We start from the raw sequence: 18904 nt of genomic DNA on the forward strand, positions 1-18904 counted from the left end.
ATAGAACGAGAGCACGAGATGGAACTAGAGCACGAGATAGAACTAGAGCACGAGATAGAACTAGAGCACGAGATAGAACTAGAGCACGAGATAGAACTAGAGCACGAGATAGAACTAGAGCACGAGATAGAACTAGAGCACGAGATAGAACTAGAGCACGAGATAGAACTAGAGCACGAGATAGAGCTAGAGCACGAGATAGAGCTAGAGCACGAGATAGAACGAGAGCACGAGATGGAACTCGAGCACGAGATAGAACGAGAGCACGAGATGGAACTAGAGCACGAGATAGAACGAGAGCACGAGATGGAACTAGAGCACGAGATAGAACTAGAGCACGAGATGGAACGAGAGCACGAGATAGAACGAGAGCACGAGATAGAACTAGAGCACGAGATAGAACGAGAGCACGAGATGGAACTCGAGCACGAGATAGAACGAGAGCACGAGATAGAACGAGAGCACGAGATGGAACTAGAGCACGAGATAGAATGAGAGCACGAGATAGAACGATAGCACGAGATGGAACTAGAGCACGAGATGGAACGAGAGCACGAGATAGAACGAGAGCACGAGATAGAACGAGAGCACGAGATAGAACGAGAGCACGAGATAGAACGAGAGCACGAGATGGAACTAGAGCACGAGATTGAGCTTGGCAGTATTCCTCAGAATCGTCGGGGGGGTGGAGGGTGGAGGGTGGAGGCCCAAACAGGGCGTCGCCCTCCGCGGCCTCCCGTCAACCCGGCTTCCCGGACTTCATTTGCAACACGTCATTACATTTGAAATGTGAGTGAGATTTCTATTGTTCTGGTTTAAGCATCATCATCGTAACTGCCTTACTGAGAGGAATAATCACCACAGTGTTGTCACGTGACCGTCCGAAAAGCTCTGACATTGCTGAAATCACAGATGGTGGAAGAAGTTTCTAAAATACATCATAATATCCTTTCACTATCAATCGTTTTGTCACCTCAACTCTTTCAGAGGTTTTATGAAGCATTTCCCAAACATTTCTCAAAAGGATTCGCTCATTTTAACTTGTCCTGCATTTAGCCATTTTTCACTGTGATAATTCACCGCTCATATCCTGACAGCGAATGACGTTCCTTGACAAGCCCACAGCTGCCGTGGAGTTCGTAGGATAGCGATCGTGCTTTGTAGTACAATACCACCAACTGATACGATCGATAATTGTCAGTGTCACGAATAATTAAAATAATCTTCCTGAACATAGGCGGTGTAACAACATCGACCGTGCACACGTCACTGGCTCAAACGGAAGTGACGTTTCATGTATTGGCACACATCACTGGCTCAAACGGAAGTGACGTTTCATGTATTGGCACACATCACTGGCTCAAACGGAAGTGACGTTTCATGTATTGGCCACGTCAGGGACAATATATTTATTTATTTATTCATTTATTCATTCATTCATTCATTCATTCATTCATTCATTCATTCATTCATTCATTCATTCATTCTGTTACACCTCCTTTCCTCATGAAGAGGAAGATCATACATTAATTATCAAAGTGTTAAATGATCAATCAGCGTCCACAAACCTTTAACAACATGTTAAACAACTTATTGGCTTGAAGTGCCACCAGAAATCAAGTTTGAGTGAAAGTTTAACCAACTTCGGACGTCAGGTATATCAGTACAAGTCTGCAATGGTCATCAACACCAGTTTAGAAGAAGTTTATGGATTTAACAAACAAAATCTTTACACTTCTGAGGCTCAACAATCTCACGTCGTCGTCCGGTGTGCTACATGGTTGGACGCATGTGTGTTGCAGTGTGCGTGCAGTTGAGTGTGTAATGTTCTCTCACAGGTGTAGCTGGTTACGACATACCTGCTCCACTGTTCATGTCTTCATATCATGAGGGGTATTCCTCATATTGCTCGTCGCAGCAGGTACTTGCTCACAAGGGGTCATGACAACTGGTGGTGGCTCATTCGTTCTCAACAGATGACGTCTGTTCCTGCGTAATCGACTCCAGATGCCGTTGTCAACCCAGTATGATCTGGGGTGTGAACCCACTTTTGTCAACCCAGTATGATCTGGGGTGTGAACCCACTTTTGTCAACCCAGTATGATCTGGGGTGTGAACCCACTTTTGTCAACCCAGTATGATCTGGGGTGTCAACCCACTTTTGTCAACCCAGTATGATCTGGGGTGTGAACCCACTTTTGTCAACCCAGTATGATCTGGGGTGTGAACCCACTTTTGTCAACCCAGTATGATCTGGGGTGTGAACCCACTTTTGTCAACCCAGTATGATCTGGGGTGTGAACCCACTTTTGTCAACCCAGTATGATCTGGGGTGTGAACCCACTTTTGTCAACCCAGTATGATCTGGGGTGTCAACCCACTTTTGTCAACCCAGTATGATCTGGGGTGTGAACCCACTTTTGTCAACCCAGTATGATCTGGGGTGTGAACCCACTTTGGTAACCATGGCTGGCTGCCGGGTGTTCTTCCCCCTGATACGAACAGTGTCACCTGGCTGCAGGTTAGCCAGAGATCTGTCATGATGGACTCTGTTTCAGCTTCTGTTGCATCAACTGTGTTTTGGGATCTACTGTTGCTGGTTTGAGCAGCTGCTTGGTGGCTGGAATCTTGGATCTCAGAGTCCTGCTCATTAAGATCTGTGCCGGCAAGAATGATGTACCTGTGACAGGGATGTTTCGGTTCTCCAGAAGTGCCAGGTAAATGTCGTCATCAGCTTTCTTCATCATCCTCTTGATGGTTTGGATAAAACGTTCACTTTGGCCATTGGACTGGACAAATCCAGGACTGACTGGATGTCGACTTTGATTCCCCAGTTTCGCGTGAACCGCCTGAACTCTTGGTTGTCAAACGGCATATTATCACTCATGAGCTCTTCTGGAATGCCATGACGTGCGAAGATCTCCTTCGTCTTATTGACAGTCGTGGTGGCAGTCTTGTCCTCGATCTCCACCACCTCCGGATACTTGCTGTAGTAATCAACCACCAGGAGATAGTCTTTGCTTTGATATGTGAGGACATCGGCTCACACCTTCTGCCATGCAATCTCGGGTATGGGGTGTGGTCTCAACGGCTTCTTGGGCTATGCATTCCTATGGCTGAGGCAAACTGCACAGTTGACCATTGTCTGCAGTCATGTTGGGCCAAAACAAAGCACCAGCGGCCCTGGCTTTCGTTTTCTCAGCTCCCATGTGACTCTCATGTAGCAGAGCCAGCATCTCACTCTTCAGTGAGCTCGGGATCACAATGCGGTCACCAACACACAGCAGTCCGTCAGCTATGTGTACCTCATCTTTGACCGGTAAGTAGTCTTAGAGGACGCTCGGAGCACTGTGCTTCTTTTTTTGGCCATCCCGTCACGGCTGCCTGCCTTAGCATCTGGAGGTCAGGGTCCTCAGCAGCTGCAACTCGGATCTGCTCTTGTCTCATGGCACTTATCGGCATGTCACGCACCAGGCAGTGGATCATGACTTCTATGTCATCCTCCACATCTGATCGTCTAATCGGTCACCAGGTAAGTACGCACAGCTGTGTGTCAGCTACATACATGTACTTGCCTGTGACATACCTCACATCTAGTTCATAGCGCTGTAATCTCAAAAGCATTCTCTGCAGTCACGGAGTCGCGTTGCCCGGGGGTTTCTTGAAAATTACCTGGAGAAGGCGGTGATCCGTCTGCACATTCACTGGCTTTCCGTACATAAACTGGTGGAATTTGTGGCATTCGTAGCAGATTGCCAACAGTTCCTTTTCGATCTGTGCCTACTTCTTTTCAGTATCTCTCATGGACCTCGATGCGTAGTGAACTGGCCGACCCTCCTGGAGCAGACAACAACCAAACCCACTCTGTCTTGCATCTGCTTGGATTGTCACCGGCTTGGAGACGTTGTAATACCTCAGAACGGGTTCTGTTGCCAATGCTGCTTTGACCTTGTTGAGACTTTGTGTGTGTTCCACTTCCCAGCTCCAGGCTGCGTCTTTCTTGAGCAGTGCACGGAGCGGTGCCTTGGTCTCCGACTCGTTCGGTATATTTTGCGCTCGGTATTTGACCATGCCCAACAGGTGCTGAAGTGCTGGCTTGTCTTCTGGTGTAGGTATGTCAGCAATCGCTCGGATCTTGGACTTGTCTGGTGTCAGTCCCTCTGGAGTGATGATGTTGCCCATGTACAGCACTTTGGTCACTTGGAACTGTACCTTAGTCCTGTTGAACTTAACCTGTTGTTTGCGAGCTCTCTGCATAACCTTGTGCACTATTTGGTCATGTTCTTCCACGGTTTCAGTGGCAATGATCATGTTGTCGGCGATAACCTGCTTACCGGGAATGTCGCTGAAGGCCTCCTGGTCCCTCTTGTGCATGATTTCACTCGCTGACAGTACGGCAAAAGGCATGCGGCAGAATGTCATTGGTTCCCAGGGTGTATTAAATGTGCACAGGTCGGAGGACTTCTCCGTCAGCTTCACATGCCAGTACCCGTCAGCCATGTCAATCACTGTGAACACCACCTTGTTGTTCAGTTGTCTCTGCACATCACTTGGTGTTGGCATTGTGTATCTCTCTCGCTTGATTGCACGGTTCAACGGCTTTGGGTCTCGGCAGAGTCTCATGCGGCCATTTTTTTTTGAGTGATTATGAAGTTACTCACCCAGTCGGCGGGCTTGTCGATCTTGGTCACAACACCACATTTGTCCAGCTGCTCCAGAGGGTCTTTCTCATACTTTGCATAGGGAACACGTCTAGCTGGCTGAACAGACGGCGTGACAACTGGATTCAGCTAAATTTCGTATTCCTGCTTGTACTGACCATTGCCTGTGAACGCGTCTGTGTATTGTCCGAGCAGCCTCTCCTTGGTCAGTGGAGCATGCAGTGAATCTATACGCTTGATAAGGCCGAGCTTCTCATGTATGCGTTTTGTCCTGTGATGGGAACAGTGGTTTTCTTAGTTGAATAGAATTTGATTCTCCAGTCCTGCCCTTTGTGCCTGCAAGGAATCACGATTGTACCCAATTGCTGAATTTTGCCATCACCAAAAGCAGTGAGAATGATGTTGGTGGGCATTATGGTGTGCTCAGGCATTGCAACACTCAAGGAAGCAAGCGAGATTGTTTTTGCCTGGGCACCTGTGTCGAGCTTGATGTTCACCACACTCTGGCCAACTGTAAGCTGATCTTGCCACCTGCCCGCAGGCCGGGTAACGTCATCGTCCAGGTCACCGATGAGCACTGAATCTATGACCAGAAACTCTTCAGTACCTTGCTCGGGATCTGCATCCAGAACATGTACCCTTCTTGTGCCTCTACCCTTGCATACAGCAGCCCAGTGATTCTTGCCTCCACACTTGGCACATGTTTTGCCAAATGCTGGACACCTGCATGGCCCAGGACTGTGCTTCTTGCCACAGTATTCGTACACAGGCTGAGTAAGGCTTTCCTGTCGCCTTTTCTCGCTGTCATGGCTCTGGCTGCAGGCTTGGCCATGGCTTGCTTGGGAAAGGTTATGTGCTGTTGTTGCCTCTCTTTATCCACTGAAAAGACTTGCTTGGCACCCTTCATGCCGTCGAGCTGCTGCCTGCTTGATTCGGCGGCATGGCATATGTCCAAAGCTTTTTGCACTGTGACCTCATCTTCCCGAAGAAGTCTCTTCTTAGATCTCTCATCTCGCACACCAAACACAATCTTATCTCATATCACGAGTTATTCTTGAGGTCCGAACTCGCACATGGCTGCTTGTGTTCTGAATTCAATGAGCCATTGGTCGATCTTCTCACCCTCCTCCTGGTCACGTTTCAAAAAAAGATACCTCTCGTACACAACGTTTTACTTTGGTCTGCAGTAATCCGTGAACTTCCGCAGCACCAACTGATAATCATTCCCATTGTCACCTTCAGCAAGGGTAAACATCTTGTGAATAGTCAGGGAGTCTGGTCCCGCCAATTCAAGCAAAATGGTGACCTGCACGTCAGCGTCTTTTTTTTTCTTGGGCTCAGTGGCCTTGAAGTAGTTGGAGAATCGTGCAGCCCACTTGTCCCATGCATCGGCAGCATTCAATGCCTTAAAATTCACTGGTCCGGGAGGCTTTAGGACTTCCATAGCGGCGTTTGGTTCGCTTATCTGACCACCATGTAACAGCATCGACCAATACACACGTCTCTGGCTCAAGCGGAAGTGACGCTTCATTTATTGGCCCACAGAAGGAATATATATATATATTATTACAGGTGTGATCACTTTGTAAGATTTTTTGATGTGAAACGACGACTGGAGCCCGTTTTGATCACGAGGAGCATGATCCATGTTTCATTTGAGGCCTCGATTTCTTCTTCAATTTGCAACTTACTGTATATCTCCAGATATTTATCTTCCACCCTGTGATGTCCCTAGAAGTCAGTCTCACTCCTTGAAGTCCATTAACAAGGTTTATTGAAAGCAAGAGGCAAAATCATTCAGTATGAGCAACAATCGGAGCAGGCATCGCCATTCTTGGCCGTGATGCGCTTCTCCCACGCTCCGCCCGACCGGATCCACATGTATATCATTAAAGCTTCAAATAACACAATAAAACAAACTATGACTGGTGAGATTTCAAGGGCAAACAAGAAAACACTAACCCCCTTAACTTATTACAACATGTCACACACCCTTGATCAAAAAAGGGAAGGATATGTTTGCTTGTTTTATTTATTTATTTATTTATTTTCCCCTCAACAACATTCAACCCCACATGCCCTTCCAACGATTCAGCATCCCTGGTGATCACTAAACTTACAAATCACCAAAACGCTCTCAGCAGTCTTTGTGTGTCACCACAACATGGTAAGCCTGGTGTTGGTTAAACAGTTCGGGTGGCTGGTTTAAGATCTCAGGGTTTTGAGTTCAAGCCCCTGTCAACAAGTTGAATTAACAACAGGTGGATTGATTCAGCCTGTCATCCTTCTGAGGATGGCAAAATGAGTGCCAGTGTGCTGATAACAGAGCATTTCATCAGCTGCATCCCCAGAAAATGGTGCACTCAAGCAGCTCCACTCTGTTTACGAATAAGTAAAAACCAGAACATGATATCAGGCAATTGTTTTTAAATATCAGGAGTGATTGAAGTTATAAATGAGGAAATATCTATGCAATGTCCATTATTATTATTATTATTATTATTATTATTATTATTATGAATAAATATTTCCATCTTTATTCATATGTTGAAAGTGTTTGTATGTTTGTGTATTTGTTCGTTATTCTTTCATGAACAAACCGGAGCACCGAGAGGCCACAAATTTTGGGTGTAGGCATTTCAGAATCTGGGAAAGGTTTTCAGCTTCCACAGGTTGGCCTTGAACATCTGTTTTGAGGCCACCAAAGGCCGCTATAAAGTGTATATTGGGATATGGGGTCAGGCACTGCTACCGCCGTCCCGCTGGCAAAGGGTAACCACCACGAGGTGGTTATGAATAACTCCATCCACCATGAATAACTCCATCGGTTTTCAATGTTCAACATGTCCTGAAACTACCGCCAGGAAAAGCTCACCCAGCCAGGCAGTGCCGGGTTTCCCCACACCACTCCTCGGGGGCACCGCCAGGTAGCCCTGCTGGTGTTGAATAAATCATACCGTGACTCATCACCTGTGTTCAGAACGGTCTTCAAAAGCTTGGCACGGCTTATCTGTACTACAAGAGAGCCGATTGTGTGTTTGTGTCGCCATTTTTCTCAGAGAAGATTGAACAAACAAACTTTCAGATGTTTGTGAGTGTGCGCCAGGGAGTGTTTTTCGGCAAACACAAAAATTGGAAAATTTTGAAAAATAAGTTCAATTTTTCATCACTCTGTCGTGCCGAAGCCTTTTTGATTAATGACAGTTTATATTGAAGTGCACATACGTATAAATAAATACAAAACAGTTACCTGACATTTAAATACAAATAAACCTTGAGCCTTCCGGTTCCGGTTCTTGTGGGACTGTGCCGGTGGCGCTTCCGGTTCTTGTGGGACTGTGCCGGTGGCGCTTCCGGTTCCGGTTCTTGAGGGACTGTGCCGGTGGCGCTTCCGGTTCCGGTTCTTGAGGGACGGTGCCGGTTCCTCTTCAGGGTCTCTGCCGACTTTCTCGAAGATAAGTTTTCCGATCGTTTTGTTGCATTTTTCCTGCCATTTTGTGGTCTCTGTGTTTACTGTGCGTTTCTAGTTCGGTCTTGTGTTCAAACCTGAGCTCATTGCTGAGTTTTCGTCCTCTTTTCACATCGGGTTTCCTTGAGGCCTTCCCTTCTTCCCGTTTGTGTGCTTGATCGTGTTTATTGTATTTTCTCTTAATTACCATCAGTTTATATTGTCTCCACTTTTCCCTCCACCCTCCTAACCCGAACAACTATCGCCTCTGTTTCACGTGTTAAAAAAATAAATAAAAAAACCCTTTTCTCTCACGTGACACTCCACGACTTCCTGTACTGACTCTTCTTCCTCCTCCTTCTGCCGGACCACCATCCATTTTGGCAGACTCACGTTCACCAGACACCTTCAGAATTTCTCTTCAAACTTTCCTTTCCTCAATCTTACGTTATCTTTATCAAAAAATTAAAAAACGTTTTCTTAAAATGTTCCAACTTCCTCTTTCACACGTGTGGTTCTCGGTATTGTTGTAATTCACTATTCTTCTTCTTCTTCTTCTCAATTCACCCCACCTCCTTAAATCTATCTCCTCCTAACCCCTCATCCTACCTCCGCTCTTGTCCACCTCTTCACTGTCTTCAGTATCATCTCGTCCTCTGTTGTTCCAAAGTGTGTGGTGTTCTAACATCTGTGGGCTCCATTCTCACCAAACGGATATCTCACGCTCTCAATCAGAACACTCATCACCACAAACATGCTCCTTCCTTCCTTTCATCACACCTCCCCCTCTTCCCAACTCCTCAAATCTTGTACCTCCCCCTGCCCACTCCCTTCTTCACCATACCTCAACCAAGTTTCATCCTTTCCCTCTCCCATCACCCTCCTGCACCTTGGCCGTGCCTGCTCTCATCATCTCCCCTCCTTCTCACCCCTCCCACTCAAAGAAACCTTCACACTCTTTCCCCCTCCAAGCTTCCCTCTCACCTTTCTCAAAAACTACCGCTTCACCCTTCTCCCTCCAATCTTCCCCCTTCCCAAAGTGCCCCTGCCCCCCCCTCACATCCACAAAGCTGCCTCCTTCCCCCCACCCTCTCTCTTCCACCTCTTCCAATCTTCAACCTCTCTCTGCCTCCTCTTTTATTACTCCCCACTGTACCTCAATCCATCACCACTGAGCCTTTTCTCCTCCTCATACAGCCATCCCCCTCCCCTGCACCCAAAACCTCCTCCCCTCCCTCTTCCTAAATGGAGTTCCATCATCCCCTCTTCCTGTCCAGGCTGGAGTTCCTCAAGACAGAATTCTGGGTCCTGTTCTTTTTCTGGTTTTCATCAATGATCTCTCCGACTCTGAAAAATCCTCTTTACCTCTTTGCTGATGACTCCACCCTCTGCCGTACCATCTGTCATCCCTCAGACCGGCAAGCAGCAGCTTCGTCGCTCACTGCAGATCTGGGTAAAATCACAAACTGGTCCAACACGTAGAACATGTCTTTCAATCCGGACAAATCTCTCACTCTCACTATGTCTCTCAGAAAGGACCATTTGGAACCCCCCCCCCCCACTCCCATCCACTTTCTCAACAATCTTCTGGAAGAAGTCCTTTCGTTGAAGTTTCTGGATTTCACAATCTGCCATGATCTTTCCTGGGAAAGCCACATTTCCAACCTGGCCTCCAAAGCAGATTGCCAACTGGGAATCCTCTGTCGTGCAAAGTCCTTCCTCAGGCCACCTGAGCTTCTGACAACATACAAAGCTTTCGTCTGCAGCCTGATGGAGTACTGCTCTCCCCTCTGAGCTGGTGCTCCCACCTCTCTGGGCTTCACACTGTGGAAACCAAGGTATCATTGGTATCTCCTGCGATGAGGCTCAGTCTTTGGGCCTCTCACTCCCTCACCACAGGTAGGTCGGTGGACTCTGTCTTCTTCCGTCTCCTCTCTGGCTTCGCCCCCCCTGCTTTCTCTGGCATGCCCCCCCTCCCCCATATTTCTGCAGGACGCTCAAGGTCCTCCAATAACCGTCCTTCTGGTAAAACTACCAAAATCAAGAATCACTGCTCACCTTCACTCTTTCATTCCTCTTTTTTCCCCACCTTTGGAACAAACTCCCACATTCTCTTCAATCCCACTCTTCCCTTCAGGTCTTCAAGCAGCTGTTCACCACCATCTCTTATCTTCCCCCATCCAAAACAATGATATTTCCTACCCCCGTGAATCCATTCCAAAACGCATCTCCTTCAAATTCCCTGCTTTCCTTTCTGAAAGTCCCTGTAGTATTACCTTGTATACACTGTTGCCCACCCCATCCCTCTCCCTTCCACAGATCTCCTAATGTCTCTATTCCCCACTGTTTTGCACTTCCCTCTCCCTTCCACAGATCTCCTAATGTGTCTATTCCCCACTGTTTTGCGCTTCCCTCTCCCACCCCTCTTGTCTCATGCTCCTTTTGTTACACGTTCCGTTTGTTAGCTCTCGTACGAGCCTCATCATTGGATACAAAAGATACTGAGTAATCTGCCTGTCCTTCCCTACCTGGTTTGATCTACAGGTGATGCAAGTGCACATTTTGTCATTTGATTCTTCATGCCCTCATGGCAACACATCCATGAGGATGGCATGGGCACGAAAATGCTACCTATGAAGAGGTAATGTTTTTTGTCCAAAACTTCCTGAGATAAAGGGACGAGAGAACTTGAGGTTGAGGTTGATGACTCCAATAGCCCTCAGACAAAATGGACCTGTTGTTTGATCTACTCTGTTTAACCTTCCGTGTAGTCGGATGTACTGAACACAATTTCGCTCGGAGTTGGGACGATTAAAACCCATGTCCATTCGCTTGGGCTCTGTCTGCTCAGAGCTTCCACCAGCTCGTGATGATGATGGACATTCATCCTCTGTAATATGTATTTCAAAACGAAGCAATTATATAACCTCATCCACCTCAAGTGGACTGAGTTTGTTTTCACCAAAATGTTGTGGACGGTTTTTGACAAACCCTGGTGGATAGGTTGGGTGCATGACCATGATGAATTGATAAGATTTTGGTGAAGATCCGGATCGGATCCACATACTATAGAATATTTTGAGTGGTTCTCCAACATTGGGAGATTGGGCCAAAACAATATCTCAAAAGGTTGTGAAGGATTATGGCAAAACTTGGTGGTCGAGTTGAGTTGGTGACGAGGACAAACAAGCCGATTCGATTTTGGTTCTGTCCGGATGCAGGTCCGGCCTATCAGTGGGATACAAAATGTGAACTGGTCAGCACTAACAAATGCCATTCTAGTTACCTCCGCCACCTAAGGTGGATGGATGATATGTTTTCACCTCTGTTTGCTATTTGGTGAATTTTTTTTTTATGCCAAGTATGTTGATCTGTTCCGTTAGTTTGTTTGTCTGTCCATTCACTTGCAGCCCAAACCGCTCAACCGATCGTTCTGAAACCTTTGGAGATTGGAGGTACCATCCCTGTGTTTTGGAACTGTAGCAGCTGTTCTGACAACTAAAAAAAAGCGTTCATTTGTCGAATTCGGACATAGTGCTTGCCAAGCCAGCTGTCCTTAACCATGTGGAGTGCTTGCTGGAGTGCTTAAAGGTCCCCTGACATGCCAAAGTACATAAATTTCATTTATATATGTCCTGGAGGAGTTTTTCATTGTGATTTCAGATCTGACAATGTTTTTTTCACAATACTCATTCTATAAAATGTAATATTAAAAAAACAAACCTCTTCGGGAACACCCCTAAAAATTCTACTGAAAGGGGCGTAACCAACATGACGTCACATACAGGATGACAAAGGCTGCATGTTAATTACTCTGGTTGGTGGTCTATGTGATTCTATTGTCTTCCTGTGTGTTTCCACATTCGATTGGTCGACTCAATCGCTTCGTTCATTTCTGCTTTAAAAAAATCGAACATTTGGTTTTGAATAATGGATGACATGGACTTTGATTTGTCTGGTAGCAACAGTGAGCGTGAGAGAAATGAAGGATTTTGGTCTGAATTACATGGAGAATTGTCGGATAACGTAGTCGCGGGAGGTGAAGTTCAGGCAGCTGGAAATGGAATACGGCCTTAGCAGTTCGAGCCCGAAGCAGGACAAGCAGAGGAAAATGGCGATGAAATTCCCAGAGGTCATGATGATCAGGAGGACATCGAAGGAAGACTCGGAAATAACAACTGGTGAGACTAAATCCTATTCGTAATTCAATAATGTAAATTCGACTTGCATACTGCTCGATATCAGAAATATTTTAGTGAGGTGATGTGACCAGCACAGCGGGCATGTTTCTCCGCGGCGAATTAATCACAAACAAGGCCAGCGCATGTCATCGGCCATATCTCTCCGCGCATAAAACGAAGCAACCTCGCTGTCCGGATACGATGAAAACTTGTGTGCAGAACACACCTTGCGACACAATTGTCTAGAGTAGTCAGATAAATCTGACGTTCTGTTGCATTTTTATTTATTTTGTTCCTACTGTCGTCATTTAGCGCCAGTAGAAAACAATGAAGAAAAGAGAATGAAAAATAAAAGCTACAGCACGTCAGATTTATCGGCCGAGTTGGACGGACGACGGATTTATCGGACTAGTCTAGACTCTAGAGTTGACAAGTAACTTGTATTAGCATGCACACAATGTATAAGTCGATGCGTAAGAGTCCCGAGGCTCTGAGGCCATGTAATAGGACAGATAAATTTGTCTTTCATAGTTGTGCCAGCATTTTAGCTAATTGTTAATGAATAGCAAGCCAATGGAAGCAGTACCTTCACTTTAGAATAAACCCATGTATGTCGAGTGCAGCCATACCTGGCTTGCATGTATGTGGAATCGTACCTATCCCAGCAGGTTGATTTCAACGAACAATTCAATAAGCTGAAAAATGTGGGTGCAGGTTTTTCACATTGTTTGATTAAAAAATTATCTCCTTGCGTCTTGAAATGATGCAATATTAATCTTTAGTATTTTACTTGTATGTCCCTTTATTTTTATTTTTTTTAATGGAAAGGTTCAACAGTCATATTTTATATTTTGTGTACATGGTATAGCCCTTTATTGTGCATACATGTATTGGATTTGTACACGACTACCACAAGGTAGTAAAGGGATAAATAATTGCCTCGTGATTGTTGTGCATACACGGCTCAGAAGCAGAATTTCTTGTCTCTGTGTGTGAGGAATGAGGGGTTGGGATGAATAGAGGGATGAATAGAACCCGTGCTCAAAGTCATTGTCTTCGAAGTGGGCGCTGCAAATGACGCTCGTGTCGCTGGGGCCTTTCCAGTTTCCCCTCGTCAGCTTCACTTTAGATGTCCATATTCTCCGACGATTACCATCTTTCGGGAATACATGAAGGCTTACACCGTCTTTGCTTGTATTGCTGCATCCTGCTACGATACATCTTGCAGGCATTTTCGAAAGTACGGCTAAAACTATTAAAAACTTTTGCGAAGCAATCACTGGAATGAAGACGATCACAGAGATTGCACGAACATGTGCAAAATGCATTTGTACGTACTTTATAAGGCGCGCGACATCTCGACTCTCGAGTCAATCCACTCTGTGTGAGTTACTGTATGTGACGTCATTCTGCGATTCGCTGGTCATTTTTTTAGGGGCAGGGCATAGCACGTTGTGAAAGGCTCCAGAAATGATCGAAATATTGCTTAATTATCCCATTTTTGATTAAAAAAAAAAAAAACATCGGTGATTTCTTCACGAGGAAGGTCAAGTTAATATATAAATAACAAGTTTATTTTTCATGTCAGGGGACCTTTAAGCTGCTTGCCGAGCGGCCTACAGTTGAGAGCGGTACAATTCTTGTCCCGATCAGGATGTACAGTCGGCAGAGGTACATATATGCGTGTATTTGGATCTGTACTTTCGGGGTTCCGTGTGTGTGTGTGTGTGTGTGTGTGTGTGTGTGTGTGTGTGTGTGTGTGTGTGTGTGTGTGTGTGTGTGTGTGTGTGTGTGTGTGTGTGTGTGTGTGTGTGTGTGTGCCTGCATGCTTGGTAACGGGTGCCGTGGTGGCAAGGATTTATCCCTCATCTTGAAAGTTTTAACTTAACCTCAGCAGCATACAAGCGATCACGTTTTCCTTTGTCCTCGTAACTGTTTATAAAGCAATTGGTTATTTTATATGACTCAGTGTGCTTTACAAAGGTTATTTGGTTTCTCTTTGTGAGTTTCAAAGCAAAACACATTTGATAACACCCGATTTCTGAGCTGTTCGCCGTATTTTCTCAATTACAGAGCCAATTTTTTTTTCTACCTTTCACACGATGATTGTGTGTGTGTGTGTTCATAAAGCATAATATATTCTCTCTGCTAACTCCCCTACCCCACCCCTCTCTCTTTCTCCCATCCAAGCTCCACCCCCTAATACAGTGCAGCATCCTGCCACACCACTCTTTCTTTCTGTCTCCACACATATCTGAATGGTGGTTATCTCTACACGGTCCCTCCCCTCACTTATTTCCACTCCCTTGCCTTCCCCACCCCTCGTCGTTCCACAAACACTCCTTGATCTCCCTACCTCCTCCCTCCTCCACCCCTTTAGTATACCCATGTCGTCCGGATGGTGTTTATGTTCAGACAGATCTTCCCCTCACACTGTCTTCCCTTGACATATCAAGATGGTGGTTATATCTGGAGAGATCCTACCCTCACACTGCCTTCTCTTTCCACACCCCCACCTCACTCTCTCCCCCCCTCCTCCTTCCTCACTCCTCTCCCACACCCCTCCTCCTTCCTCACTCCTCTCCCACACCCCTCCTTCCTCCTCTCTCCCCACCACGAATTGGGTAGTTCTCAATCATAGACTGATGTATGTGGACAGTGAACAAATTGCTTGACCCCACTTTGCCCTCATTGTGTGGGTTAATATCATGTTCAAGGTCATCTCTCAGTTTCCATATTCATGTCTGAATAAGCGGTTTAACCACAATGCGGTGCTGAAACTAAATTCGATTAGAAGGAATGGTGCATTATGGTCGTAGTTCATGAACTGGTCACCCGAAAAAGGCAGAGTTGTTACATGTTTTTCAAAACATCCACTTTCCACTTTGACTACAGACCAGAAAACCACAGATATCTAGATATCTTAGTATGAGAAGAAAGGTAATTTTGTCTAGTTTAATGTGGAAAAAACAGAAATAAAAAATATGCAATAGTTTTTGTGTAACAGGCAAATAAGTGATGTCAGGGGTGGAGTAAACAGGTGGAGGCGGCAGATGTGGTGAGTCAAATTTGGAATAAACTGAATTTGTTTCAATCAATAAGCTTTTATCTAATCTATTTTGTTATTTTTTCGGTGAGCAACACTTGGAACTTGCTGTTGCATGATGCAAAATTGATTATTCAACTCGATATTATTCAGCAAACCCTGACCAATATGTACAAACTCCTAAAAGAGATCTCGAAAATATCTTTACATAGTTATGTATCTAGCAGATTCTCAGGATTAATTTGGCACTTGAATTGTCCAAAACGGCCAAAGGATAACTGATCCACATCCAATTTACTCAAAGGGTGAATGTGAGATAAATGCAAAAATGTGTTTTCCATGTAATGTATTATCCATTAAAGTTCATAATTAAAAATACCATATTCGCCGTTAATTAGTGTTTTTTGCTAAAAAAAAAATTTCACACAAGTGCATGTTGCTTGGTGATGTCTATCAACAGAAAAAACTGAAAAATTGAATATTTTGACCCTGTAACGCAAATGATGACCAGTTCATGAACTACAACCTTATACCTCCCATAATGTCCAAAGCACAAGTAACATTGACCCTCTTCAATATTGACTGGAAATTTCTGACCCTGTATATTTATTGGGTCACTGGTACCCTGTCACTCATGGAAAATAAAATAAAATTAAAAAATCCACAAGTACAGCAAAGCATTTGTACCTTTAATGCGGAGAGAAATTACTCGTGAACGGATCTAAAAATTGCTTTGAGCATCACCGATAATGCTTTTAGAGGTGAATTCATTCTCGACATCCTCTTCCCCCATGAAAAGCATGATTTGGTTGTTTTTATAAAACATACACATAAGGAAGAAGCAATTCAAATGTATCCTCCTGTGTGTGCACAAGATGGGTACAGCATCACCAACGTCATGCGACGATACCGTTCGTGCAATAGTCAAACTCCAGTTCTTGTGAGTTGTACAAATTAAGAGACAAGGGTGCTGTTGCTGTGTGGGTAATTCAATATGTGGTAAAAACGGTTTTAAATTGTGATGAGAACAGAGTTCATCCATCCATCCATCGGGACCATCCTCTGCGCAGAGTTGGTGCTGCCGAAGCAATCTCCCAGGCTATTGGGCACAATCCCAGATGGGTTGCCACTCCAACGCAGGATACCAGCCAGCTGGCACTCATTTTGCCAACCTCAGAAGGATGACAGATAGAGTCAACCCCACCTGGTATTAATTCAAGAGCCAAGAGGGATTTGAACTCAGGATCCGAGGATCCCAAACCCACCACCCTAAGGAGCAGAGTTGGTGGACACTTACAAAAGCACAAGTAGCTGCATCATGACGAAACTATCAAGTTGATCTTCGCCGGTTTAATTTTACTCCTCCACCCCAACCACAGAGTTTCATCCAATGAAACACCGATTGAGGACTTCCTTTTGAAAGTCCTATCGGTAGTGTTTTCATTCAGATACCATCAACCAGGGTTACAATTGATGTGCAAAAACGAAAATTTATTCATGCGATTTCATGAAGAGAGTCACGGCGCAAAGCCCTTTGCAACCAGGAATCATCCCGTTTCGTGAATAAGTTTCACAAATAAATAAGAGGATACTCCAGGGGTGAAGGTGGAGATGGCTGCCTCACGTTCTGCAAAGCCTGGTCCGGAGCAGACCTCTCGGTTGTTGGTACACATCAGAGAACGTAGTTGATGAAAACTCCATCTTGCAACAACTCTGCCAAAGCTTTAACGAGCTCTCCCTGGCTTGCTTTTACAGTCAACATTTCCGATTACAGTAGAAGGAATTTAGCACAGTCAGGACCCCCAACAAGAACTGGCAGAATAGTTTACATGGGACGTGCACTCGCTAACCTTAAATCTCGACCGAGTTATAAATGTCACCTTGGTGTTTTGCTTGCAGGGCAATCCATCACCGTGTGCGTCGGAAGGTCGTTGCTATACGTTAAATGTCCCATGGTGCCATTTCTGAAGAATAGGCGAATTACCCACGTCCCAAACAAATTTCAAGTCCCTTCCCCGTTTGAACAATCTGGGATTTGCATTCAACCGCGCTGCACAACCGCTCACTAGGGTGTGGATCTGGTTTGGGATCTCCGCAAAGTTCAACATCTTCGCTGTGAGCTGAACCTGACATTGTCATTGCTGTTGCTTCCTCTTCACAAGCTCCACCAACACCTTGTAACGCTGTACGCAGTCTTCCTGTGCAAGAATGAATGAACATTGAAAAAAATGTATCACTTCGTGTTAAAAAAGGTAACACCAACTGAGATTTGATTTTTGAATTCCCCATAATTTCAAATAGCTTCCAAGATGTAATTTTGGTCGAAAGAACTGTGGTCTAACTATAAATGTGATGACCTGGCAGCACTTGGCATAGAAACCTATCTATGGAACAATTCTCAATGTATACTGAAACGCAAAAGAAACTTACCACCTTTTAAACCTTCAAATATCAACAATAACACTGCGTGTAGTAAATGTGTGAACTTATTTGTGGACAAGTGTCCTCACTGTCAGACAAAACGGTCACGGATGGTCACTTGAACCTTCAATGGTCACTTCATAGCACAGCTGTTGAACAGCTGTTTTGACTGTCATTGATTAGCCAAGGGGTACAGGATGATTTTAATGAGCTGCACGTGATGTCTTGATATTGGCTTTAAAAAGGCCAGTGCAAAATGGGCATTTCAATCAACATGCCACGATTGTCAAGGGATCAACGGCAGTGTGCCTTGGGCATACTGCAAGGCGGATTGAGCTACCGTGAGGTGGCACGTCGCCTTGGCTGTTCACACCAGACGATATCAGCCCTGGTGGACAGACACCTCCACAACTCTGCAGATGGCAGACCTTGATCAGGGAGGCCAAGAGTCACCACTGCAAGGCAGGACAGGCAGATGGTCCTAAGTCAGATGGCTTCAGACATTGAGGACTGAGTGGGACAGAATCCAGCAGCAATCCATCCAAAGACTGGTAGGCAGTATGCTCCGACGATGCACTGCCTGTATCCAAAACAATGGTGGCCACACACGCTATTGAAAGGGGACTGACATTGCACCCTGTGCTGTTCTGAACTGTAGAACAAACTTATGAGATGGTGTATCTTTGTCAAAAACTTGACATGTCATCAATAAAATGCCAATGTTTCAATTAGCAATTGTTGGTTTGTTTTATTTTGAGCTGTTATAATTTTATTACATTTCAAACAAGTGGTAAGTTTCTTTTGTGTTTCAGTATAATTGAAGCAATTTGTTTGGGATATGAAATGGATTGTCCTAATTTACCGTGCCAGCAGATATTCTTCACAATACACCTCACTTGCCAGCAAGGTTTGATACACAAACGTGATGGGGTACGTCCACTACCATGATCGCAACCCGGTAAAGGTGCCGTTCAAAGCGACGACCACCAGGACCAAAAGCATCATCTCGAATGACGAATCAAAAATGGTTCTTGGTCACACTTTGGACGGTGAAGCAACTCTCGTAATATCAACAAACTCTTAGCCTGAGCTGAGTTGCACTTACACAAGGGAATGTCTTCTTTATCAATTTTTTTTTGGACTACGA

At 45.2% G+C, this 18904-nt stretch overlaps 1 protein-coding gene across 2 annotated transcripts in view; it reads right to left on the reverse strand.

The window, feature by feature from the left end:
• Positions 1-16004: 16004 nt before the first annotated feature.
• Positions 16005-18904, reverse strand: part of DNAJC1 (DnaJ heat shock protein family (Hsp40) member C1) — a 50180-nt gene continuing 47280 nt past the window's right edge. The window contains exon 14 of one of the 2 annotated variants that reach the window (XM_085876683.1): positions 16005-17530. In XM_085876683.1, coding sequence (XP_085732809.1) covers positions 17492-17530 — 39 coding nt within the window. In that variant the 3' untranslated portion in view covers positions 16005-17491. Of the gene's footprint in view, positions 17535-18904 lie in introns of both variants that reach the window. The other variant, XM_085876682.1, reaches the window with a different exon arrangement.

The sequence above is a fragment of the Eptatretus burgeri genome, chromosome 4 (genome assembly GCF_056783735.1).
Source record: "Eptatretus burgeri isolate ZD-2024b chromosome 4, Ebu_testis_v1, whole genome shotgun sequence".
Lineage (NCBI taxonomy): Eukaryota > Metazoa > Chordata > Myxini > Myxiniformes > Myxinidae > Eptatretus > Eptatretus burgeri.